At 39.8% G+C, this 27,994-nt stretch overlaps 1 protein-coding gene across 1 annotated transcript; it reads left to right on the top strand.

The window, feature by feature from the left end:
• Position 1: 1 nt before the first annotated feature.
• On the top strand, positions 2-27,522 carry LOC108875851 (inactive rhomboid protein 2-like). Its single transcript, XM_051070707.1, is given in 21 exon segments — positions 2-147; positions 3,122-3,170; positions 5,495-5,567; positions 11,472-11,621; positions 13,359-13,510; positions 14,092-14,275; positions 14,952-15,173; positions 15,385-15,513; positions 16,127-16,230; positions 16,465-16,683; positions 17,024-17,135; positions 17,573-17,647; positions 18,245-18,406; positions 18,934-19,022; positions 19,151-19,169; positions 19,171-19,215; positions 19,361-19,455; positions 19,632-19,707; positions 19,793-19,893; positions 20,490-20,643; positions 25,867-27,522. Coding segments are annotated over 18 exon segments (2,508 nt in total). The 5' UTR covers positions 2-147; positions 3,122-3,170; positions 5,495-5,567; positions 11,472-11,483; the 3' UTR covers positions 26,299-27,522.
• The last annotated feature ends 472 nt before the right edge of the window (positions 27,523-27,994 follow it).

Raw genomic sequence — 27,994 nt, 5'->3', positions numbered from 1 at the left:
GCTCCTCCGTGGAGCTTCAATCAAGGATGTTGGAAGAGAGAAAGAGGGAAGTAGCGACAGACTGGTGGACAGTAGCCTACAGTACCGTAGCACTTTGGACATTTACCCTCTGCCAATGAATAATAAGCCACTTATTTCTTCTCGGAGGTGAGTGAAACAGACTCCTAAGACGTTACATTTGTTAGCGAAACGTTGAAGCCGTTAAAAGTTAACTGAAAGTGTTTGGATACATGGGTCATTATCGAGTTTTTTTTTTTTTTTTTTTTTTTTTTTTTTTTTTTTTTAAATCAGGTGAATATCTCCAAATTACAGGCACTGGCAGTCAGATAGAGTAAATTTTACTTGTAGGTGTTAGCTCAGTTGAGTTAAAGCTTTTTAAAGAGGACAAACACCACAGCTAATAACAGTTGCAATGTTAGCTTACAACGGCCGTTTTCATCTAAGGAAAGACGAGCCGCTGAAAGCATGCCCCGGCAAGCCCTTTGTTGCTCTGCCCGCCGGGACAAATCCATACGAATACCATTATTCATCTCAAATTCCCTTCTGTTATCCACGTTAAGTTAATTATAGTCACCATGTGCCGTCAAATTCATTTGCTGTAACACCCCTCCCATGTGTTTTTCAAAGTATTTAAGCAGGGAGTGTCCACAAACGGCGTTTCCCTGGAATTTAGCGAGAAATGACAATTACTGAAACTGATATTTTCGTCTGACATATGACAGAAATAAACTACATTTTCATCAGAAAGAAGTGAAGCGATTCCCTTCTGGTCTAGCCTATCTTTAAAGCACATGTTTTTTCAGTCATACACAGTGGTAACAAAAATAAGAGACAGCCCAATGAGCCACTGATTTGCTGCTTAAATATTACTGCAAATACAAACATGTAAGTATAATTGTTCATGCTCATGTGTGTCATTGTTCTTACAGTTACCTCTCCACCTCCTGCACAAAGTTACATAATTCTGTACCATGTCTTGTTTACCAGGGGTGCTCAGTTAGGTCTGTTAAGGATAAAACCTTATCAGATGTTTCTCTTCGGTCTGAGGCAGAAGTATGTGTAGGAGTGTGACTAAAAACACCAGCTTTCAGAAACCTGTCAGATGAATGGAGCTGTCAGTTAATTTCCAAACTATAGTAAATGTAGGTCAGTGTTACTCAGCACAGTTTAACCCACTTGTCACCAGGTATTGCAGATGTGCTGAATGATGGGCTGCAGTTGGATAAAAATAGTGGTGTAGTGCTCAGGGAGTTCAGGTGCCTTTTCGCTTTACAGTACTTTTTTTTTTTTTTTTTTTTTTTTCAAATGAAATTCTGCGTGCGTAAGTTTCAGCCACAACTGACGTGTTTATACTCCTTCCATCAACATATGATTAATACCAAAATTATGCAGAAAGTACAGTAAGCCCTCACAGCAGTGGGCGGTGTGGGCAAAATGATCACTGCAACAATTATTGCAGCATTACTGTTGTGTTTTGTCTTATGATATTAACTAGTATTCAAGACCACACCATAAAAAGTATAAAATCACGTTCAACCCATAGATTTAAAAAAAAAAAAAAGTTTTAGAATTATAAGTGGAGGAGTGGTCGTTACTGTAGACGGACTCCTACACGGGAAGGTGCAAGTAAGACATTGCTAATGAATTCAGCCACATCTTGTGAGGTAACTGAAACATCAGTTTCAACACGGCAGGTCATGTTTAGGTAACTGCTTCAAGAGAACACTCATGACTAATAAACAAATATGTTTAATAGTCATGCTCTGGAACTCAGCTTGTAATTACACACAATATTGTAGTATTTATTATGTTAGTTTTTATAAGAAACAACAAAATGTCAGCCAGATTATTTGCCTGAAGCAGCATTAGTCTTAATGTTGCCGACACGTGCCGATATTTCATAGTCCTCATAGATTGATTCAAAACTTAAATGCAGTGCCCTGTTAAAATCAACCCATTGTATTATCTACTGTACGTGCATGTATCTGTAAACAAGAGGAATCAGTGTGTAATGGAGTGGTATCTGGCGGCGTTTTCCATGGCAGTCTGTATTAGCACGTCACGCCGACTCTCTGCAGCTGTGAGTAAACGAGGAAACAAGTTGTTGAAGTGTAGATAGCGGGGTGCATGTTGTACAACGAGCAGCTACGCAGGCAGCAGCTGCATCTGCATGGTTGAACTGGCATGTGGTATGCACCAGCTGTGCACCTGTCAGTGAGTTAACGGACTGTACCAAGGACAACGGTGATCCAGTGAAAATCAGTGGGTTTACAGTAAGGAAACAAGAGTTCAGAGGGAGGTTTAGCGCTTAACCAGAATCAGCAAGCAAGATCAGTCATGACTTCAGGCAAGGTCACGTTCTTTATGTTCATGTTTCCAGAAATAAACAGGTGTAGCAGATTTCTCTAGAGGTTTCCAGGTGGGGTCTGTTGATCTTCAGGGCCATTAATGGATTTCCTGACAGCTCCCTGGAAACTGTGAAGTGGTTTAATAAATTGATTGTTGCCTCTTCTGGTAGAAGTTGTAGTGAGTGCAGTAACAGAAGTGCATCTGCTCAGAGGTTTCAGTCTCTTTGTTGTTACCTCCCCATTAACAGCGCACTAATGCCCATTTTCTCATCATCATAACAAAAAATAAAATAAAATAAAAAAACATAGCCAATTTCACTATTCTTGTAATTTGAAGGTTGGAAGCCCCTCGGCTTTTCCTCTTGCATTTAGTATATTTCAGCCTGTCGAAGTGTCATCCTCTCAATCCTCTCATCACTTCCCTCTGAAGGCTTTCCTTCCACGATTTTATCTGTTTTCAGCCGGTAACCCACAACACGCCCAGATATATTATAATAACAACCAGCTTCAGTAGCAGGAGTATCGAGCTGCTTGGCTAGGCTGCTGGGATTTTTTTTCCTGCACTCCCATGCCAACCCTCGTTCCACAGTGCATGACACGCTATCTCAAAAATATTGGGACACTCCGGAAATGCTTTGAAACCCAGAGATTCATAAACCTTAACAGGATTTCTGCGGATACTCCGACTTCTCTAGAAAGCTCAGAGTAATACAGACCATTCATATTTATTGTGGCATTGAAAAAAGCTAATTTCCCTCTGCATTTCTTGCCAGATCCAGGAGGGGACAAAATGTCTTGACTGGAGCTCTGTCTGGCACCACAGTTAAGTTGTGACAGTACACTACTTTGTCTATCCTAGTTTTAACAGCCAAGCTGGGCTAGTTGACAAGAATTTCTGTGACAAAACCCTCAGAAGTTCGCTGTTTTGGGTGACACATCTCAGCATGCACACGTCTGCGCACACTTGTTGCACTAATGACGGAGAGAAAAACGACTGGGGTTGTAATACCTTGTTTTATGTATAGACTCACTGTATAAACACGAGTTGATTGCGAGGAACTCTTGGACCAGGAACGTGGCTGTTGCTGAGGTATTTGTAATAGTAGCTCAGTGTTTTGCGGGTTTGGGCATGCTGGCTCTTGGAGAATGGTGCAACATTTCTGGAATGGTTAGGTTGAAGCCAAGGTTCTTTTCAAACACAATGCCTCGATAGTAAACTTGAATCATTGTCTTCAAATGGCTTTGAAATGGAGCTATTGATTTGTTTGAGGCACCAAAGTGCTATTATCAGCCAAAGAGGGGTAATGGGATTATGTAAAGAACCAAAGTTTTGTTTAGAGAGTCATGAGCAAGAGATATTATGGTTGGAAGAGAAGAATGAGTGGGCAGTTTCGATTTTCGCTCTGACTGTTTAGAGGCACACAAACATACAGCCACCACCGAAACTCACACTCTCCTACACTTTCAATAGCCTTCAACTGAATAAGCCCCTGCTGGCCCTACAACCAACACGCATAGCAACAGTGCAGACTAGAAATACTGTCCACCATTTGAAAACGTGTGTATGAAGTTATCAGCTTGTCATTTCAGCGCCACCATAAAGGTTGTGAGTCTCTTGGTAAAGACCTTCTCATTCTCAAGGTAGTCTGCCTTCAGCTGGCTGCTGGCCCACAAACTGTAAGGCTCTTTCAAACTCCTTTCTGGTCTTCCATTTACAGCTCGGAGTTTGTCCAACAGCTCTGTTTTGTTTAGATGGATAGGATTCATTACAGAAACTTGATTTGTCAAACATGGAAATGGGAAAGAAATGTAATTTTCATAAACAGCATTTACTTATGAATCACACCACCACGTTGGATTGCTGTTTGCTAGATTTCTTTTAAAAAAATCAAAATACTCCAGATTATATCATTGACTGGGATAGAGCTTTACATACTTGAAATGATTTGACCATTTTATTTTAGTGCTCTTTGGGTTGAATTTCAAGCAGTGTAATTTTAATTCAACACCCTTGTGATCAACAGGTGTGATTGAGGAATTAATGTGACCACTAACATGTTCAGAATCTAACTGGGAATGTATGAGTTAATATGTTCAGCACCTCCATCAGACAAAACTGGGGCTCTGTCCCAGTTCTACCCATAACTCTTGTTCCAGAGTCGCCCTCTGTCTGAGGTGACCTTAAAAAAGAGAACTATAAAGGTTAATGCTAAAATAACTGCACTGTGGCTTGTACATGTCATAAAACACTGACATCACAGTAGGAACCATAAACTGAAAATGAAAAGGAATCGGAAATTTTGGACTAATGATGGTGCCAAATTAAGGGTCAGTGAGTCAAGAAAAACATTGTGATTCATCCTCTGTGGACTGAAGTGTCAATCAGGGGAAATTTTGGCCTGACAGTAGCGTAGGAAGTCTGAGTGGGCGGGGGGTTGGTGGTTATCATCATAAATCATCCTCTGGAGACAATGAATATTCATGATAAGTTTCATGGCTGTTTGGACAAGAGTAGCATATTTTGTAAGCATCAAGCAGACATACAAGTCATGTGACAGGCTCATAAATATATTCCTCACTTTTACTTTTTCTTCTCTTTTTTTGACTGAATTTATAGTTGCTTGAATGAAACAGTACTTGAGGTCTAACCAAAATTCTTAAATGTAAGGTCTTCAGTCTTGATTGTAAATGCACTAGATCTCTTCATTGTTACTATTCTAGTTCACACACTGTTACCACTTACGTAGTTGTTCGCACACTGAACATCATCACTTATACTTAGTTCACCCCTCACTGCTGTCCTTAGTCACACTAATGAAATCATTACAATTCTCACTATTATTCATCCCTGATGCTCTGACGCCTTGTGATTTTATTCACACTTATTCTGTAATCCTCTGAGTAACTGCATGTGTGAAGTCCTGTCTCAATGTATTTTAGGATTACTGTGTCCGTGCTTGAATGTGCTCTAATGGTGTTTTCAACATATGATGAAAGTTAGGGGATGTTTATTACTAAAACCTTAATAACATTCATCTCATTTGAAAAGCTGTGCATGAATAAATGCAGTTTAAAGTTTATGGTCCTCGTTTAAATTGTTACTGGTGGTGAACAGTCGCATATGTTTTTGTATATGTCCCTATCAGGATCTACAAGGGAAGATGCACATATAACGTGGTGGATGTTAAGAAGAAGAAGTGATGAGACGTTTATCGGAAGGTCAGTTCCTCATTTAGCCTCCAAGAGTTTCAGAATAAGTCCAACATCAGCAACTGCTGTTTCTCCTACAAAGTAAGAAGACAAAGTTGTTAATGTTAATCTCAAAATGACTAATTCAGTGCTGAATTGTATCAGTGTACAGAATATGGTTATCTTGAGGTAAATGTTAATGAATGCTGAAGTTGAAGAAAGCGTGAATAAGCAAAGCCACAGTTAGTCTGTGATAAAAGGGAAGGATGTTGTTGTGCAATATCACCCAGTGTTCAGGCCACACTTTTCCATGACATGGTAAATGATTACTACCCGACTCAAGGTTAGTATTGTCTTTATAATGTTCGATAATAAAAACTAAATATACCAAATTATCCTTTCCCCTGGTTACTGATTCCTGGCATGTTCACATAAAAGGTCTGCTTTGATAGATAAATTTAAGCACACCTGTTGTGTGTTTCCAAACGAACATTTGAGGTGTAACATTTGAAAATTTGACATTAGAATTGGTAAATTTCATCTTGTCACTGGTGTGAATCTAATTAAATCCTCACTTACATCACACTACATACAATGAGATGATTTACCAAGCAATAAATGGCAATATTGATGGCTTGAGTGGACTACAGTTTAGTGAAATGATGGATCAAACCCTGGCTCAGTGGGTCTGAGTATTGATTATGACTATTAATTGCAGTCTGCCTGGCGTACAGATACAGATACTGTTGGCCAGTTGTCTATATTCAGTCAATAGCTTCTCTTAAAGTAATGATGAAAAATCCCCACCTCACAGCTCCCCAGCTCAGCTCAGATTTCCCCTCCATTGTAAGGAAAACAAGTCTTTGTCCTGAGCTCTTATTTACAGCATGTCTCAAGAATTCTCTGGTCAGTGACAGGGCACTGGGGTAACACTTGGCAGTTGTTTAATATTGGTTACTTTCACCATCCCTAAAGTAGATTTGAAAAGATTTTACTACAGGTTGCTCTGGCGAGTCACGTAAATGCTTAAAATGGAAAAGCAGGAAAAAAAGACTGAGCTTGGCATTCGCAACACTTCAGTGCTGTGAGACACACCACACAGTAAGCAGCAACAGCATGCTTCTTACTGTTGTGGAGGCGCATAGTGTAGTTTCTCAACCATTCCCCTGGCTCAGATGTGAGGGAATGCCAAAAATACACAGCAAGCAAAGGTTTGGTTGCTTCTAAAGCAGACTTAGTTGATGCCCCCCCCCCCCCATGTGTTTGTTTTATTTGAAATAGAGAAGATTTTCGACTGCAGCTTTATCTAAAGGCCCCATATTAATAATAGTTAGAATCCAATAACATCTATTATGTAATTACTGATCACTGAATTTCACAATCAGCCTGTGTTTTTACACAATCATTACTTTTAGATTTTGCTAATTGTCAAACAGCACAACCACACTAACGGCCATGTTAACCAGTTTGTGAAGTCTGGAAAAACATGTTTGTCTAGTGCAGCCTACACGTAATGTAAGTCACCTAAACTGTGCTTGGCCCAAATAAACTCAGTCAACTGCTGTGTAGAGCGAGTGTGGCAGAAAATGAAACATGATATCTTCCCCACACCCCTACACACGGGTTATGTATGGTGGTATTTAAGATTGACTGCATTTGCAGACTGTTGCATATTTCCAAAGCTACACAGCTCTGATCAAATAAGCAGAGTTCAACCTGTCTTTGGGTTTAAAGGGTGACAACACCACCTCGAGCATCAGGCAAATGGGAATACACACAAGCAAACACAGTGACACATTCTCAGGGCAGAAGAGACTGAACCATGGTGACACACTCTCAGAGGAACACGTGATTTCCCCAAACACAAGGGGGGTGGAGGTAGCTAACACATACACACACATACTGTACTGTACAGTCCTGCTGACTAATGGTCAACTGAGAAGCTGTTCAGTTGAACCAGTGAATTATTAGACCACAGAGAGGCGTAGACATGAAGGACACTTGTTGTACCATGTCATGTGATGACATTAGCTATGGATGATGCCACCGCTTCTTCGTTGCTCTGACATGTGACTCTAGTATCTGTGACCACACTGAGTGAGTCAACAAATTCACCCCCCACATCTGAGGTTGAGGAATCGCCGAATTGTGTCTCCTGAGGTCTTCCCTTTTTTCCTACAAGCTAACAGGGCTTTTGTAGCTTTCCCTCGTCTTACTACCAAGCTTAAACTTGACTTGGTTTGATTTTTCATTTCTTGTCATTCCATCCATGGTTATAGAAACACAACTGAAGCATGACGATTACTGTATATAACTCCAAAATCCATTTGTTACATTTGAAAGTTAAATTTCATGTTGGCTATATGTGGTTAGTGGTATGAGAGACAGTGCACAGATGGTTAATGATTAGAAATTATCTATGTTTATTTAGCAAACATGCCCATATGGTGCTGCTGCTAGCTTACATGCCATAATTTCTAGACACAGCTGAGGAAAATCATGGCAATGGATTCAATAAAAAATAACAGTTTCATTCATTCAAGATATTATCAATCTGTCAGAACAGGCTCGCTGCATATAATTGGTAAAAATGGCCCATTATCCCTAACCTGCACTGTTGAGGAAACCCTTTTATCTTTTTTGTCTAATTTCTCTCCTAACCGATGTGGTCACTGAGCAGATCACAGTAAATCTTAGTAAACTGTCTTACGTGTAGTGGTGCTGCTTTAACACTCACTGGGTTTTCTTTTTTAAAATATTTTCAACAATAAATTTGTTCAAAACTGTCTGTGCTCCAGCTTTCCCTTTCTTTGGTGTCAGATGCTTCTTTATGTTGAAACTGTACAATTAGGTGTACTTGGTACATATTAAATGAGGTTTTTCTAAATCTCAAGTTTAAGACTGGGTAAAAAAGCAAATTCTGAAAAATAAAGTAAGTTGTTGGCTGGATTTAACAATAAATTGTAAACCTGTTGAGGTTCCTGTGGGCTGGATCTGTAGTTAAAGACCCATGCTCTACATCATGACCCTCATTTCATTGTGAATAACTCTTAGAATGTCAAAGTGATATAATTTTACATTATGTGTAACTTAGAGATTCGCTTGAGTTAAGTATCTGTATATTTACTCGTTGGCAAAATATAAGATATTTGCTGTCCCTGGTTCAGTGAGATATACAAGATATACAAGCCTCACATAGGCTTGTATATCTCACTGTTATCTTCCCTCTGGAGAATATACTCTGCAGTCTGTCCCCATTAGCTTCCTTCTGTTGATCCTAACAACTGCCAGTCTACATTGATAGACTGTGGTCAGCAGCAGTCTCTCCGCCGCTTGAGCACTCTATCCATTAGCCAAATTCTAAGCTATTTCATTATCTAAGTGGATGAGATCCAGGCTCTACCCACTACACCGCTAAACCACAGGTTAGATTGCCAGTAGCCTCCTCTCTGTCTCAAGAGGACTGAATCATGCTTTCTGCCCAAACTTGAACTCACTTAATTGAAAACAAGGTTGGATAAAAGTGAAAGTTACCTCCCTGTTACAGTAAAGTTATTATTGAAATTTGGGGGGGGGGGGGCAAAGTAAGTGACACAGACTATATGTAAAGCCCTGTCTAACCGTGTGTTGGCTCCGTAGTGGAAACTAGGCTATTGACTGAGGTGGTGTCAGATTTCTCTGCTGCTACCATTCCTGCTGCAGACACCCAGGGTCTCGCATTGATTTTTTTAAACCACAACTCCTGGACAACTTCAAGGCTTTCTGACCGTAATGACATAATGGATGTGTTGGCCAAGGCTTGTGACATTATAGGTTTATGTCTGCAATGCCTTTGATTTTTCTGGAAATACTGTAATGCTACAAGACAATCGGAGCTCCAGGAATAGACTGGCTGGTTGCTCTGCTGTTGACTGTGATTGGTAGACTGGAAGACGGAGATAAGTAAGTCTGACAATATTATTCTGTCCCTGAGCAGACGAAGAGACAGCTAATGAGTTATTATATCAACTCAATAAGAAGACTGTGGATGTGATTAATGTGTTGTTTGTGAGGTCCAAAGTGTACAGTGTGTGCACACGTGATGTGGTTCACTAAATATGATGTGTTGTTTGTAAACACTGACTGTAAGACACAGTGATCTCAATAGGAGTCAACCCACTGCTACTGAGGGTTTTTGTTTTAAGTCATTATGTGCACAGTGTGCTTTAGACATTAGCTGATGATCTCATTCAGAACAACTTCTAATGAATGCAGACGTAGAACAATCTTCAACCACTAGATCACCATTATTACATGCAGTCAGCAGAAAGAAGTGCATGGCTGTTTTCAGTTCAAGCAGAGGAGGGGAAAGGATATGGATTACTAACCACCTTGAGGGTGTATGATGATTGGAGAGCGCTATTGATCGCTGTCATCTGATGTCATCGGGTGTCATTCCCAACAGCTTAACAGCTGGTGTATCAGTTGCTTTTTCATTAGTGTTTCAAGTATTTACATTAGGTCCTGCAGTATTGACTTCTGATTTTTAGCTAGCTAACCAGTTTCCTTGAACTATTTTAAAGTCACAGGTTGGAATGGGTCGCACTGTATGACACTATATATTACATAATTATATAAAGTTTATTGATACCTATACCTGTAATGTCTCTCTGTGATTGGTAATTCTGCAGTAGGGCTGCTTTTGGCACTGTAAGTACATCATTTTTGCATCAGTGTGATAATGTTGGTTTGGCAGGTGTTTAACTCACTGGATTAGGCAAAGGCATACATGTCCATCTGCTTATTTTGTCAATGAATGATTTCCAAAATAGATTTCCAGAAAATGCATCATAATAAACTATAACAATATAAAATCACAGATGCCATACACATTCGATATATATATTGCCCAATCCAGGTCTCTAGTAAATAAATAGTTACATGACACTTTCAAATTAAGTTTGAAATTTATATGTATAAAAAAATAATTAACTCAAATCTTTAACCATGTTTGCAGTGTTGTTACCACTTTCAGTTCATTATCAGAGACAGAAATATATTTTATTTAAATATTTGTGTGCTTGTTTATTGATATCTTTAGGAACATATTTGCAGTGCTTCAAATCACAGAGGGGCATCTGTTTCCTTTTCTCCTCCACCTCTTCCTTTATACAGTTATTACATTAGTTAGAGTCCATTATGGAAGCCCTTCGTGGCAGGCATGACAAGTTTGCTGTCCTCAATGTGATGCCATTTCTCATCTGCAGAGCCTTCTAAGGATCACTTAAGAAATTGGTAATCAAAAAGTAAGGGAAGTTGGCAAAGATATTTTTTAAGCAGATTGAATTGGAGGAGATCCAGTTCCAGCTAAAGGAAACTGTTTGTTTGGATAGACTGTAATAGTTTCCTTTTTGAGTTATTGTTGAGGCTGTAAAGGAAGAAGGTGGTTCCACAGATTTTCTGTCTTGTGAGATAAGATATATTTTCACCCTGCACCAGTGATGTTGGCTACTTTTGGCAAAGCATTAGTTCCACAATGTCAACATGCATTCACCAGTAAAAATTAGCTACATGTTGTAGCAGTGTTAGGGAGATAATAATTAGTTTTATATTTTTTTCTGTAGAAATGTTTAATATCATCTGCCATCATCATTATAAGCATTATCTATATCATATATTATAGTCACAGTTTTTGTTTACTGCCAATTTTGCCTTGTCTTGTTTGTACCTGATTAATGCATTTGTATTGATGGAAGCATGTGATGTGATAATTGATGTAAATGTTTAAAGGTAGCTGGAATTTGAAAGGCCAGGTAAAATCTGTTTACTGTAATCTGGTTCCATTTTTGTCTTTCTTTCTCACAGCAGCACTGTACCTAAGTATGATAATTGTGTAGAACAATCTTACATGACATAAATGTTCTAATTACATGCTTATGATTTTCTCACCTCCAGCACTCTGACAGGATGGCATCACAGGAGGAGAAGGAGCCTCCTCCAAACGGAGGTCAATCAGATAGCCGTCTAAAGAGCAAGAAGCCGCCCAGCCTTGTAATAGCCATCCCTCCACCTGAGGCTACAATGTCCCACGACCCTGAAAAACGGGTAAGCTGACCATTTTGACCCGACCTGTCCTTCAGTACCTGGCCTCTTAGGGTCAATTGTCATTTTAATAGATGACCACATCCTCTTACAGTGCCGGCGTTAACTACTTTCCCATGCGAAGTTTAATTAAAGTTAATTTAAGTTTTTACAAGTACATTAAGCACGTTGCACAACAGCAATCAGGTATTGTGTTAGAAAGGAGCAAAGAGAGAACAAAGCTTGATTCAATCTGTTTCATATAAATGTAGGCTGTATGTCATTTTTCAGTGTTGCAGGGGTCTAAAAACATGACCTAATCATGCTTTAGTATGTGGCTCAAAACTGAGGTTCAAATCAGTTAATTAATTGATTTAAAACACAGTCAGAGGGTTGAATTGGATAAAACCATGCTCAGCAATGATTATAGGGACTTGCAGAAAAGCTTTTGATATTACCTAACATCCTTATAATATCCTTATTATTATAGATACTTTGGAAGATGTCATGCCCTCTAATCATTTGACTTTGCTTATACAAGAGAAGTAAAAAAAAGATTTGGGGCAGTACTATATTTTTAAAAGATCAGAAGGGTGTAAAACGCATTAATGGGGTAGCATGGTATCCCTCTGTGCCTCTGAATTTGCCATTTGCTCGGGCAGGGCGGCATTTTGGACAGCTGTCTTGCAGTTTATGGGCACAAGGCCATACATTTCCCCCCTGTGGGCCCCATGCTTAGAACACAAACGATGGCATTTCAGCTACACAAAGTAGTAGGGAGTCAGAGTTTAATTGAGCATGCTATAGCTGTAAACTGTTCCTAAAGAGCAACTAGTGTAATAAACATGCACATATAGTGTGAACTCAGGCATGTACTGTAGCTTTGTTGTACAGAAAAAGACAGAAAAGAGGAAACAGCAGGAAGAGGCCCGAAAATTCACCCCACTAACTGTGGTATTTCCATCTCCTCGACATATTTGAATAATATTAAATTTAAAAGTGCTTTGCTGCATCATGCACTGTAGTAAATGAAAAAAAAAAATGAAACTACCACATGCACATTTAAAAATGTTGTCATCACAAATTCAGGTTTTATTATTTGTAAAACCTAATGCATCAAAGAATGAGGACATTTTTCAAGGTCTTGTGTTGTTATTGTCAGTTGCTGCATTTAGTGGAGGAGCTGCTTTGTGTATTTAGCCTGTCTGCATGGCATGCATGGACTACATGATACAACACAATACCCATATTTTTTATTTTTTGCATTGATCTGAGACCGACTACAATGCATAAAGTCATTACTTGTCAAGACCATTAGCCTTTACAACTGCAGAGTCACTGCAGGTTAAGATGATGGATTCTCAGTGGAATCACTTTACTTAACAGAGGAACACTGAAATGTTTTATTTTTTTCTGACCCTTTTAGCAATACCCAACCACACAAAATATTGACTGAACACAACTGTGTGGACATTAAATGTGCACTTAATCAAATATCTCAGTACTGGAACTTAGTCTTACCTGTGATCTTGATTATTGCAGTCATCACAATAATTGCCTAATTACTTTCTTAAGAGTCTTATAAATTGATAGTAATTTCATCTGAGATGTTCTTCAAGTTCTAAAGGGTCCTAATTAATTGTGTTTTATTCTGGTAATAGTAGTATTGTAGTCCACTACGTAGTACTGTCCCACCATTCATATTTATTTTACCACAACAGTTACTATAATGAAACATTATTTCACCTTTCCTCTGATCAGCCACTGCGACCATCCCTGAAAAAAAGTGAGAGTGGTCAAGCACCAGGTTCTGTGTCGGAGAGCATGACTGGAGCCGGAGATGGAGGCGGCTTAGCCAGAGACAGAAGGGCAAAGTTTGGTAGACAAACATCGCTCTCTCAAAGCATCCGCAGGTAAAAAGTCATGTGTATTATTGTTTTTGTCCATGTTGCTTAACATTCAGGTTGCTAGTTAGAGTTAAATCAGACAGTTTTTAATTAGAGACCTACAGTGGATGCGTAGGTCATGAACCCATGAAAAGAAAAAAACAAGCTGCAAAGCACTCTTCTTCAAACTTTATAATACAAGAAAGTGCTGTTCCCTGCAGGCCATTCACCCTAAAGAGTCAAAAAGTGCAGACACTGTTCCCCACAGTCCATTCACCAAAAAAATCTGCCTCTAATCAAGGACCCTTTATTGTCAGCATTCAGTAATATATCCAAAGGGACTCTCTGTTGAATATAGAGATAAAAATTGAATTTATATCTGTGCAGTATTCAGTGATATTCAGCATCTTGTTTTGTGAACATGTTGGCCAGTTTGACATCTCACAGCTGAAATGCAATTCACCATCACTGTGTTAAGCTCATTGTCTTCTGACATAGCACAATTTCTCACATTGTTAAATAAAAAAACTGCTGCACACATTATTCTGCTTGCTGCTGACTGTATCTTATGTGATACTGAGGCCACTCTCTTCTTTCTGTACCTATAGGAATACAGCCCAGTGGTTTGGTGTGGGAGAAGACTGTGAGACCAAGCAGCAGGTATGGCACAGGAAGAGCCTGCGCCACTGCAGCCAGCGTTATGGCAAGCTGAAGGCCCAGTATAGGGAGCCTGACACAGCCACCAGCATCGACCAGAGCCTGGACTCACCAGCTGCACACAGGATGCCCAAGGTACTGTGAACAAAAGCGTACAGTTATTACTACGCTTCCTAATCCTCACATTCATTCACCTCCTGATTGAGATTTTATTCTACTGCATGAATAGGCCAAAATATCCTACCATGGAAACAGACAGCAGAAAGAAATAAGATGAGACACAGCAAGCTCTATGTCATGAGGTCTGTCCACTAAGAATTCACATTTCCACTCAATTTCACAGCCAGCCAAGTATGAACTCTTTTTCCACCTGTATGGTTTAATGTTCTGACACAGAGACTTCTCTGAGAGGATAGGAGCAGAGAGAAATACTGAGGAGAAAATGTGTCTGGCTTTAGTAAAGCAGAGTGCTGTACAGTGACAGACGCAGACCATCTGTGTCCCAGATGAATCATGGCACTCCTCTCAGTCCATGTCAGACAGCTCTACTCATCTACTCATCATCCAGCATTTAGCTTTTCTTTTGTTTTTTATCTTTTGCTCACTTCACTCACTTTTTTGATCACATCTGTTTGCTCTTGTAATCAGTGATGAAAACTTCCAATTAGCAGCATTGATTTTTTTTTTTCTCTTACTATACACATGAGTATCAGAAATGTTCATGTGATCTATCACTTCTCTGTATGCTCACTACCTGGAACAGGTAGGTTCATGTTTATGTCAGACTGACTTTAATTACTGTTTTTGGTAGATTGTGGATCCCCTGGCACGAGGAAGAGCCTTCCGTTGCCCAGATGAAGTGGACAGTCGCTCCCCCAGGACGCCACACGCCGCTCAGGGGGTTCCCATCACCCCGGGGGTCACGTCACTCAGCTCTTTCACCAGCCAGCGCTCCGGGTACAGCCGTTTCCCCAGGCGCAAGAGGGAGTCCGTCGCCCGCATGAGCATCCGAGCTGCATCCAACTTGCTGAGGGTGTGTAGGGGTACCAGAAAGCCTGTTTGTGTGTATGCAAGATGATTATCAAGGGAACTGAGTCATGTTATTCTTTGAATAAAACAAAAGAAAAGCTATGAGTGCATAATATGCCTTTCAGTGTTTTTAGCATTGTTTTCTTATTTCTAAGAAACTGATCTAAGAAACATTATGCATGTGTGAAATCATTTATTTTATGTTATGTGTCCAGGGTCGTAGTGGTTTGGCAGGCTCCCAGACAGGCCGCAGTTTCCCCAGGAGGAGCTTTGCCAGGCCCAGCTGGATGGATGAGGACACAGTGGACTCTGCAGATGCATCTGAGTCACTCTTCTTCAGCAAGGTCAGCAGGCACTGTCTTAATCTTCCTGTTGAAAGCATTCGCAACAATTTCTCTCTTTGCCTCACCTTTTTTTGGCCTTTTTTTTTTTAATCTCCCTTCCTCTTCCTGAGTGGGTCAACAGTCAGACTACTCACAACTTTTACACTTTTCACTGCTTATCTGCCTCTCTTATCAGCCACCCTTCTTCAGCAGCAACTTTCTTTCTTTTTTTAATCTTTACTTCCTTCCTTCTTTGTCTCTAAACATATACAACATGTTGTGACACGCCAGGTCAGCAGCAGTGCTCTCTGTACCTTGGCATATATATTCTCATCTCTCAACATAATTTTCTTCCACTATTCAATCATAGTCAGTTTTTGCTTGAAAGAAGGCAAAATCAATATAGCAAAGGTTGCAAATTGGAAGCATGCATATCTAAGTAGTCATTTAAACATAAGAATGTTTTGACAGATTGTACTTGGACACTGATGTCCCTATATGTCTACTATGTGTATACTAGATAAACAGGAACCTGTTGTTTAAACACATGTGAAGCCTGGCCTGCTCATTAATTACTGCTCTTCCCTTTTTTCTTCCTCTTTCTCTGTGACCTAAATTAACCACTGCCGCATAGGTCGATGCCCATGATGAGTTGTACTCAATGGCTGATGATGTATTTGAATCTCCTCCCATGTCAGCGGCTACATGTGAGCAGCCTGACCAGAAGTTCCCAAGCCTGTGAGTAAATACACAACCAAAAACTGAAAGGTCACTGAAACACCTAAATATAGACTAACAAAAGCAGAACTGACAATTAATGCTTACATGCTTTTTAAAAAAAAACTTTTTTAACTTTTTCTTCTCCATTCTCTTTCTACTTTTTTTATTTGTCTCATCACTGTCCACCACTCGTGCCACATCCCCCTCTTTTCCATTTCTCCCCCTACCTGTCTGTCTTCCTCCTAATTGTAGTAAGGACGTATCTCGGACGCCCAGGACGCCAATAGTAGTGCCCGAAAAGAGCCATCCTCGTCGCGGGGGTCGCATCGCCTCCCAAGTTAAGCACTTTGCATTTGACAAACATAAGCGTCAGTACGGCATGGGAGTTGTGGGGAAGTGGCTGAACCGGCACTACCGACGCAGCCTCAGCAGCAACGTCCAGAAGCAGCTGGACGACTTCCACAGCCACAGGTTGGGAATGAGAAAATGCTAATGTTCACTGACCTACTACTGAATAATTCACTGTAAATTCATTGAAATGATTGACTTGTTGACCTCAGTCAGGGAGAGAGAAAACTAACCAGTGAAATCAGCTGCTTCACTGTTTCATTTAATTTTATTTTATGGGCAGTTTTAACAACAAAAAGTGTCACACAAGCTATAGTAATCTGTAGAACAGTAAGAGTTTTAGGCAGATTTGTTTGACTGAAGCAATTTTTCTCCACTGTAATGTGATGTATAATACAATGACTGACCGTTCACCTATTTTACTTGACTTATTATTTTTTTGTCTGTTGTTTCTTGTTTTTAGGCCTTACTTTACCTACTGGATCACATTTGTCCATGTAGTAATCACACTACTGGCCTGTTGCACATATGGTTTTGCCCCTGTGGGGTTTGCACAACATTCTACATCTGAACTGGTGAGTGAAGGTCTAAACTATAACTCTATTCACACAAAATAATTGGTGGAAAAATCTCTGTTCATTAAGAGGGAAAAAAACAGGTTTACCTCATAAAGACCCTGCCATCGGTAGTGTCGAAATCGCTGCTTATTGCTTCTTTTGAAACTGAGCATTACTACAAAGCAATGCCATTTTGATGCACTTACATCTTCTCAGTTAGTACATGGTTGAGAGCATTAAATATTAGAGTCAGTTTTTAAGTGATGTCATTTTTTATCTGAGTAAACACATGCACTAAACAAAAAGATGCATTAAAAAGACAAAATGTAGATTTTTATTTCTTTATTTTTTAATCATATTTTACTCTGAATTCATCAGTTAACACTCCAATGAGTGAATGTTTCAGTACTTTTGTCGTTACATTGCCAACTGTGTCACTCTATCGCCCTCTGTAGGTGCTGAAGAACAAAGGCATTTATGAGAGTGTCAAGTATATCCAGCAAGAGAACTTCTGGATTGGTCCCAGCTCTGTGAGTCTGTTTGCTGGTCTCAGTTTAGCTCATGTATTACACTGTATTTGTCTTACTGTCCACTTAGATTTACACTTACATTAGATGTTTGTCTTGATATATAAATCTGAACAGCTCCATAAAATGATCTGCTGCGATCAAATTGTAAAACACTATCATAGATAAATGAAGGTTTCTCATTTTACTCTACAGTTTTTAGCTGATGAGTTTCTCACATTATCACTTGGTGCATTTCCTGCCACATACTGCTGCTCTCACTAAGCTCTAACCCTCCTCTTGGCCCACACTGTTTTATGTGTGAATCTGCTATGTTTAGTAGGTTAAATCAGTCAAACAAGTCAGCAAATCGTGTCAAGCAGATAATTTTTGTTTAAGATGAAAAAGTTATTAAAATTAAATGTCAAGTATCAGTATTTTAAGCTGAACCCTGAGGTTTCTTTATTTTCTGGAACACAAAAGAAGAGTCAAGCTGCATGAACACATATTTACAATTTGTTAAAAGGCAGAAATACTTGATGCCTGTAAAAAAAAAATGGATTTGAGTTTTGTGTGGGTTGCCTGCTTGTATATCTTTACAGAAATGTCCTACCTTTACAGGAGGACCTGATCCACTTAGGGGCCAAGTTCTCACCATGCATCCGTCAGGACAAGCAGATAGTGAGTCTGATCCAGAGGGCCAAAGACCTGGAGAGAGAGTCTGGCTGCTGTGTTCAGAATGACAACTCTGGATGTGTGCAGACCCACAGCAATGATTGCTCCGTACGTTTGGTTATCATGCACTTTCATGCTTAGCACACTGGGAACTGAGGCAAAGTGGCATTCAATGAATGCGCACATGCAGTTGCAACTTTAATTTAAAAAACGAGTGCTTCATGTTTCACACATCTATAGCCAGAGCAGAAGCAGCATACACTTCTTAACACATACTGAGACGTGAGTTTATGATCTGTAAGCTTATAATTGCCTGTACAGTCATGCTAATTACTCACAACACACATTCTTTGCATAATTCCTCACATTTTATTTATTTATTTTTTACCATGATTCACTTTTCATAGATACACACTGAAAACTGCAGTTCCTCAATTTGACACCAATTCTGCATTAAGCAAGTTTTAAATGTAACAAAGATATTTTTAAGTTGTTTACTTACTGTGTATTTTTTGGTAGTGTTCCAAATGCTGCATCCTGCATTTACATAGTGAATACCAATCTGTTTACTTAATTGCTATGTGATCCTATGAAGTAAATCCTACAACTGAATCCTAAAATAACTGTGCATGCAGGAGACACTGGCCACGTTTATTAAATGGAACAATGAGCCTGTGGACAGCATCAGCAGGTCCTCTGGTTCTGTCTGTCACCAGGATCCCAGGTGAGAATATGTGCAGTATGTGATTACTGTGCCACATGACATGTAGAGCACATCTAAAAAAACATAAAAATACCAAGTAAATCTTTTCAAACGTTCCTGTGCTCTCCTGTGTTGCATGTTGTGACCAGAGTGTGTGAAGAGCCTGCCATCTGCAGAGCCTCATACATGGCCAGACGACATCACCCAGTGGCCGGTGAGGGGAATTCATTTTCTACACCAGCACCCACTTATTTAATTCCACAGAATATTGTTTTTCTATGCTGCTCTGCATGTCTCAGATCTACATAAGATAAGATTTATTGTATGACTGTTATTGTTCATTACATGTCCTTCTCCAGGTGTGTACATATCCCAAGAAGTGGAACCACACAGGTTACAGACACATGGACTGTAACATCAAGGGACGACCATGCTGCATAGGAACTAAGGGCAGGTGAGACACATGGGCTGATGCGCTTGTTGCTATTTGTTGTTTACTGGATTCAAGGCCTGCAGATATCACCTTGATCCACTGTTCCATTTTTTTATTCATGTGCTTGCTGAGCTGCCATATCATTGCTTTGTCATCTGGAGAAAATTTTTAATTGCATTTTGTTTGTCCTCCTGTAGATGTGAGATCACCACCAGGGAGTATTGCACTTTCATGCATGGTTACTTCCATGAAGATGCCACACTCTGCTCACAGGTAGTGTGTGTGCACATGTTCTGTGTGTGCGTGTGTGTGTTGGTGTGTTGGTATATTTCTGACCTCATGCACAACTCTTGCACAGGTCCACTGTCTGGATGATGTGTGCGGCTTGTTGCCCTTCCTTAACCCTGACGTTCCAGATCAGTTCTACCGTTTCTGGCTGTCTCTCTTCCTCCATGCTGGGTACACACCACACCCCTCACAAGCATCCTTAGACAAAGATTGAATCTCTAAGTAAATATTTCTGGACAAATTAAGATGGGTCTCTTAATTAATTAATTAATTTATTTATTTATTGTTTGTTGCTTGTTTGTTTCTTGTCTCATGGTCTCAGGTTGCCATGAGATATAAATGAGCTGTTTCAGCTCAGTCAGCCACTGAAGCATAGATGTAGCCACTGAGACAATCTTTAATATGCTGTGAACATTATAATGCTGAGTCAGTGAGCTGTTTCAGTTGTTTGCTATGAATGATTACAAAGTGTGGGTTTCATTATGTCAGCATCTTTCAGGATTCAAACCTAATGAAATATTTTTAAGTGAGGCCCCAATGCTCATGAGCTGTTCACTCACACGACTACTGTAATACTTGGTGCTAATACCAGGCACATGGGAAATCCCTCAAGCAAACAAACAGGCCAAGAGAGCTTAATGACAACTATGCAAATATTTGCAGTGTGTGCAAAAATGCATATGTGATATAAAATGCAGTGGCTGAAATACCAGCAGACTGTACAGATATGTCATTTTTAGACTGTGTGTGTGTGTGTGTGTTTGCAGGCTTTTACACTGTGTGGTGTCAGTGGTGTTCCAGATGACCATACTGAGAGACCTGGAGAAGCTGGCTGGTTGGGTCCGTATCTCCATCATTTACATCCTGAGTGGCATCACAGGAAACCTCGCCTCTTCCCTGTTCCTGCCCTACAGAGCTGAGGTGAGCTATTCACATGAATACTTGCACACACCGACGTACACACTAACAAAGGGATGCATGCATAATTTGTTGGCCACATCATCTAGAAAGTGGAGCAGCATGAATACACTGTTAGAAAGTCTGGGAGTAGTAGACCGACTGAGAGTCTGGACATTTCCTCCTCTGTGAAGATCATTCTTAAAAAGACAGAGCAGAAACACAATGTATACAGCCCTGAATGTGATTATACAACACTCGCTTTCGCTTTTCAGTATTGTTAATTTCTATAAATATGTCTTCAAGGATAAACAATCTGACAGTCTGTGATACCTGTTCAGTTAGGCTACAAATCTGAACTATAGTAGTAGTGTGTGTGTTTCCAGAAATTAACAAAAAAGTTGGATTAAGTTAGACATCGAATATTTGGCTGTGTTTATATGCATACAATAATTCCAAAATTCTGTGTCATTCTAGTAATGTGATTGCAGAAACTCCTGGCTTCATATAATAAGTATTTTAACACAATAAAAGTGATTATTATTATCTTTTTTTAATTTAATTATGTTATTATAGAAATTGTTTTGAAAATTTTGATCAAAGAAGAAAAAACCCCATGTGTGAGACAGTGGCATGCACTACACATTTACAGCAACTTCATGAGTACAGCTCTGCATATGCACAGCTACAAACACACATTCAGTACAGTATGCACACAGAATTTGTCGTAATTGAGACAGTAATTAGGCACATTTACAAACAACCATCTAGATATTTTTTGTTTTCTACTACATGTATATTAAGTGTCTGAAAAGGTTAAAAGGTTGAAATCAACAGTTTTTCGTACAGATGAGGTTAGAGTTTTGTGTTAGCAACAAGATTGCGTTACAGTGACCTTTGTGAGGATTGCCAGGAAAGCTGATTTATTTCTATTACTTACAGTAAGCACTCACACTTGATGCATGCACATATGCACACACACACAGTCAAATACACACGTCATGCTGATCTGTGAGCTGGTCAAATGTCTGGGGTGTTAAGCTGTGAGTGACATGTGCGATACAGACCTGAGCTCCTGCTCTCTAAAATCTTAATATTCCTTGATTTAATTAAGGACCCTAAGCTGACAGCCTCCTCAAACTGTCAGGCTGTTGTACCTGATGCGTTGTTCTTTTCCCTTCTCCTGAGTCACCACTTTATTTACACCTATTAGCTGCTACAGCTGATGTGAATATGCTGCAGCAGTTTTTGATGATGTTACAAAATGCTGATAGAGATGTAAAAACATTTAAACTATTTATATATTTCCATTGTGACTGTAGTTTGTCTCTCTGCTGCTCTCGCCCAGTGGCTTAGCTCAGCTTACCTTAACTCACTTACTGGAGGGGAGTTTCTCCTGCCAGGGATTATTAGAGCAGACTTGACTACCCCATCTAGAGAGGTCTAGAGGGGCACAGGAAACCTCATGGTGTTAACTGTGTAAGTGACTGGAGAAACAGAGCTCAAGCTGACAACACCTTATGAGACCACTTAACTGTAGCTGAGTCAGTCCTGTGAAGAGAACAGTGTCATCCAACAGTGTCATCAAGTTCACCGATCATCAAATGTTGTTGGTTTTAGGCAACAACATAACACTAAGATATATATATATATATATATATATATATATATATATATAAACATTGATATACTTGAAGCAGCTTAAAGACCATAGTTTTTAGGCTGACTGTAGTTTTGTGTCTCTTGCTTTTAACTCATTTTAAATAAGATTCATGTTCATGTTACTTTGTTTGTACCCATAGGTAGATTTGGTTTGCAGTGAATGAGTCCTCATACATAGACACATTTAAAGACAATGCACATCATCCATCTTTAACACCCATTTTCCAGGCGATTCAGACAATGACAGTCCTTACTAAACCAATCCTTACTGTCCAGTCCTCAGTAAAAAACATTAAGACTGCACAAAAATAATGAGTCCATAAAATTAGTTAAAATCAATCAGTTAAAAAATGCCAGAACTTATTCATCTGCCTGCTGGAACAAAACTATATTTATATCCTTTTGTTCTCCACGTTGGAACTGTAAACCTGTGTCCAGAGAGAAGGAGCTGAAACTCTCGCTAGACTCTCACAGCGTGTGCATGCGCCAAAATATACATTGGAAGTGACAAATAGATCAAATGAACAAAGAGTCAAAAATTGACACCTGTAGCATCCCAAACTTCAGCAGACAGACAGTACCAAAAACTATGACATTGGTATATCAGCACATTAGATGAGAGCTACCTGCATGTGCCTTTGACAGACTGAGTACTTGATATTTTGGGGGAAACCAGTTATTTCCTTTTAAAAAAAGATGTGCTTGTGGGAGACAAATGAGAACTTGTTGATTATATGGCAAAAAGATAAAAAGGTGATAAAAGCTACCTTGGATATGTTCAGTTGTCACCTTGGTGTGTTTGACTAATTTATGCTGACACATGCCCCGTGTTCACACCTACGGGATATGTTTTATTTGGACATTACTATAGTTAATCCACCCTGTGATGTCCTGTCGGATGTGCTGATGGAAAGCTGAAGTAATCCTCTTGATATACAAGATTAAGTGTGTGTGTGTGTGAGTGTCTGCTGAGTCAACTGCAGCTAATTACTATCTTAGGTGATGTCTGCACATGCTTTTGAAACATTCCTACCAGTTAATGTTGTTCACTTTTCTGTCTGTTCTCCCTTTGTAAGTGACAGTAGGTTCCTATACTGTACATACATGGGAGGAAATACAAGTACACACCAGGAAGTCCACTGATATTTAATGTAAATATTTATTAGCTGTAACAATGCCTCTGACCTGTAAGTCTACTCTCAAAGAAGTATGAAGTTTTCTAATTCATAGTGTAATGTTTGCACAAAACAACCTGTTGATCTGAGCAAATTACTTGGCATGTGAAAAGAACACAGTCTGGATTACCTACTTTTTTATTGGCACGTCTGTTCTCCTCATTGTGTCGGTAAAGCCCACTTTCTCCTTTAAGAGATTAGCCTAATGCCATTGTGCGGGTTAGCAAAGGCCACTGCTACAGTACTTAGGATGGGATTACATTTTTTCTTTTAAACAAAGACAATTGTTGCAAAGACTGGATTTGTCTGATGGCGCTCCTAGTCTACACACAAAAGATTCATCGTGGCACAGCAGTTGGTCTTTCATATAATGTACAGTTTTGATGGATGAGTAAAACACCTTAGCAATGACACGTTAGATATTGTATCACCTACACTTAACTTAAACAAATAATTTCTGTATTTACATATGACAGATAATTAATGAAATGTGTGGCTTCTGTATGTATGTCTTGACGTCATTGAGACATCTGTTATCTTCTTCATAAGTTGACCCCAGTTGCTCCCATCTGATATTTGCATAGTGTGACATGAGGTGGCTCAGAGTGTGACGAACCTTGACATTAGAGCCAGAAATCTCCCTGTCCAGCTCTCCTAAGTGCTGACCGGCTCACAAACCGGCTCACAGGTCTTCACACACCAGGAATAACCGGAGGAAGCACATGCGTGCCACAACACAGGGCAGTCAAGCCACTTAAAGAGGCGGTTTAAGTGGATTATCCTTTAACTGTTGAGTTAGTGAGACCCTGTGGCTTGGGTATAAATGAGTCAAACAACAGCCATAACTGGAATAATAATAATTCACACAGGTAAAGCAGATCTATAAAGTACATAAACTCTGTCTGTCTGCTCCTAAAACTTTATAGAGAGACAAAGAAAAGTTAAAGTCTGTTTCATTAGCTCTTAAATCAGCATTTGATTGAATGTCATTTGATGTCATGAGTCACACGTCTCTTGGTTACAGTCAAGGTCAGAGACTTTGTTAAACTTTTCATGCCAGAATGTATTAATAAAGTCTATATCACTGCAGGCCCAAGACTTTCACTGTTTGAGTTTTGTTTTCAGATCTTTATGACTCCACTTCTGTGAAGCGTAAATGCAGATTATACATGTGTGACCTCCAAGAGGAATTAAGATGAGCACAGTCATCCAGTCTGGGAACATTTACTTAACTGTATCAGTAATATAATGGATAATACAAACATCCTGAACTAACATTCCAGTTCATGTCCAGCAGTAAATCATTAGTGGAGTAGATAAGCAGTGGTGCCCCCACCCCCCACCCCAATTACTACCCCCTCTTTATGTTTCAGTATCTTCCATCTCAGCCAATGGTGAGTGGCGATAAGCGTGTTAGGAACGTGTCAGCCTGCGTGTCTGGGGTGTGTGGGTGGAGTGCTGTGCCATGCTCTTCTCTGTTTAGCAGAAGTTTAATGTCTTCACAGATTAGCCATCTGCCTCTGACCAGGCCAAGCCTCCAAACTCAGCCCTGACGTCACTCTAATCTGCTCACCTTTACTGCCTGACCCAGGGCTCATACTGTAGAACTAGTTCTAAAATTAAAAGCGAGTGCGTGCAATAAAGTCTTCATCTGTAAACATGAACTTCTTTATCAAAGACCCAGCAGTTAGACAGACTGGTTCACGATGTAATTGATGAGATATCTCTGCTTTACTATCAACATCTTTTGTTGTCCAAAAGGAATCAGTTAAATCTGTCTTACTTACAACACATTGGTCCACTTTATGAGCCTGATAATCAGACTGAATTTGCCACTTTCCTTTCACTTCTCATCATCACTCATCACTAAATGAATTGGAGATGTGTGGAACCAGGCTACCACCCCATTTGCATTTTGCAAGATACAAATCATGTAAATCTGTCCTCCAAACCTCACTATATTTCTCTGTGGCAGTATGAAAACAACATTAACACACCGGAAGTGTAGTCATGCTTTGCTGCAGGGAGTTGATAACTCAGATCTGATATGTATTGGCTCCATGTATGACCCCTTATTATCTACTAAGTAAGGAAAGTAGGTGCTCAGTGTTCAGAATACAAATTTGAAGTGTACATAATTGAACAACAATGCTGACAAGTAACATAAAGGTCATCCAAAAGCCCTGAGTAACCAGTAAGCAGGATGTATGCATTTTATCTCCGGTACACAGCAGAGATGATGTGTGTAATGCATCTGCCCTGTGCTCAGTCATACATGTGCTGTAAGTCCTCTGAAGACAGTTTGTTTTCTATGTAAGTGGGTCTTTCAGCTTCTTGTCGGGACTAGAAACAATTGGCCTTCCTTTGTTATAGTTGTTTTAAATGTAATTATTTGGCTCTCTCCCTCCAGGTGGGTCCAGCTGGGTCTCAGTTTGGTCTCCTAGCTTGCCTGTTTGTCGAGCTGTTTCAAGGCTGGCAGATGCTGGAGAAGCCGTGGAAGGCCTTTACCAAACTGTTGTGCATTGTCCTCTTCCTCTTTCTGTGCGGCCTCCTGCCGTGGATCGACAACATCGCCCACATCTTCGGTTTCCTCAGCGGTATGCTGCTCTCCTTCGCCTTCCTGCCCTACGTCACCTTTGGAACTTTCGACATGTATCGGAAACGTATCCTCATTTTCGTCTCGATGTTGGCCTACATCGGGCTGTTCTCCTCCCTCATCGTTTGGTTTTATATTTACCCGATTAACTGGCACTGGCTGGAGCATCTCACCTGCCTGCCCTTCACGAGCAAGTTCTGTGAGAAGTATGACATAGACCACGACATTAACGACATAGAGCACTAGTCACAAGGTTCCTGATGAGGACCACAGTGTGTGCCACTGATCCACTAGCTTCTAGCCAATGACCAAATCAGTTGTTTCCAGGTCAGCTGGCCCTTTTAAGAACATGGTGATCATGTTTTTATTCCCTCATCAATGGACCTGGTCAGAGTTCATATGATGGAACTGGATCAGTCTCCTCTCTTCAGCCTGCTGATTTGCATACTTCTGTAAAACTTTACTCAACCTTTCTAATCCTCAGTCAAGTCTGGCACCACCTAGCATGTTAATTTGCTAATGGGCTAGGAGATCCTCAGAGTCAGAGGACAGGAAGAAATACTCAGGATGACAAAACTGCATAGAACTGGGTAAATGAAAGGAGAGGATCAGTAGAACGACAGACCGTCTGGTTCCTTCAGTTCATGAACACTCACGTCAATCTAAAGAAGCCAAATGAGAGAAGAAGGCACAGGCGTCTACAATCACTTTTCCCTTTAACTCAATGGACGGCAAGCAGCTGAGATGAAGAAAAACTGATGCCACAGTGGGTCATCAGGTCTCCTGTTGCCTCCTACCACTGATTCTTGTTTTCAGTAACACAGGGTTCAACACTACAAAGACTGCCATTCAGTTCCTCTGCCTCTCAATGTTTTAACTGTCACAAAATGCTTTCAGAGTATCGTTGTTCTTTTGTACGTATACACTTGGCATGTTGGTAATCTTTGGAGTAGTGAAATGGTATGCTACATATGCTACATAAAACAAAGCGTTCCAAGTATTAACTGTGCAGCTAAAGTGACAAGAGTGAAATGTCAGTGGTTAACTAAGGTAAGATTTCTATCTAAAACCACTAGTTGCCTTAAACAGACTATGCCATTTTATAAAGATGCCTCATTGTACTTTTGCGTACAGCTTGTGATCAACTTACTGAATGACAATGAACATATTTGTGACCCTAACCTACCAAAGCAAATTCACATGCTGCTTATATATGCATGTTGTTTTCCTCAATCACTTTGTTCCCTGTATGTCACTGCCACAAACAACAAGTCCTCAGTCAAGCTTTTATTTGATCATGTTTGTCTGTTAGCACAGTGGTGCCTAAACCATTTTGTAGATTTATTCTGAAAAGACTCATGGAAATAATATTTATTCTAGGAGCAATTACCTAAACAGGATTTTTTGTTAGATCAGAGCAAGTTTTTGTACTGTATTTTTTGACTTCATGAAACCGTCACAATCACATTTCACCTGAGCCTTAATCTGTTTGTGAAATATACTGTAAAAGGCTCCGTTTTTACCACTTGTTTGTTCTCACCTTAACAAAAACAATGCAAGACAGATTATTTTAAACTGTTTTAATTGTAATGTTGCCACAGACATAGGATTTCCTCAGACAGACACATTCAGACTTATTGTTTTTTGGCCCCTACATATACACACATTTTTTACACATTTGTTTTTGTCTGTACCCTTGCAGCTGATTGTCTGAGCTGTGATCCATGACCCACAGTAGACTGTTGCTGTTCTCATGGGTGACAAAGTGTAACTATAGGATTTCAGAGGATGTGAAACCTGAAGCGAAACATTTTTCACATCCCATTTTATCTTGTATATTGGTTTGTTGTTGTTGAGTTTTGACCCCAGCTGTTGGGAAAGCCACGGTCATGACTGTTGTGTGGAGGATTATGTGAATTACTAAATGGGATTATGTGAGTTA

This window comes from Lates calcarifer, linkage group LG5 (genome assembly GCF_001640805.2).
Source record: "Lates calcarifer isolate ASB-BC8 linkage group LG5, TLL_Latcal_v3, whole genome shotgun sequence".
Classification (NCBI taxonomy): domain Eukaryota; kingdom Metazoa; phylum Chordata; class Actinopteri; family Centropomidae; genus Lates; species Lates calcarifer.
This window is presented reverse-complemented; position numbering and strand designations above follow the sequence as displayed.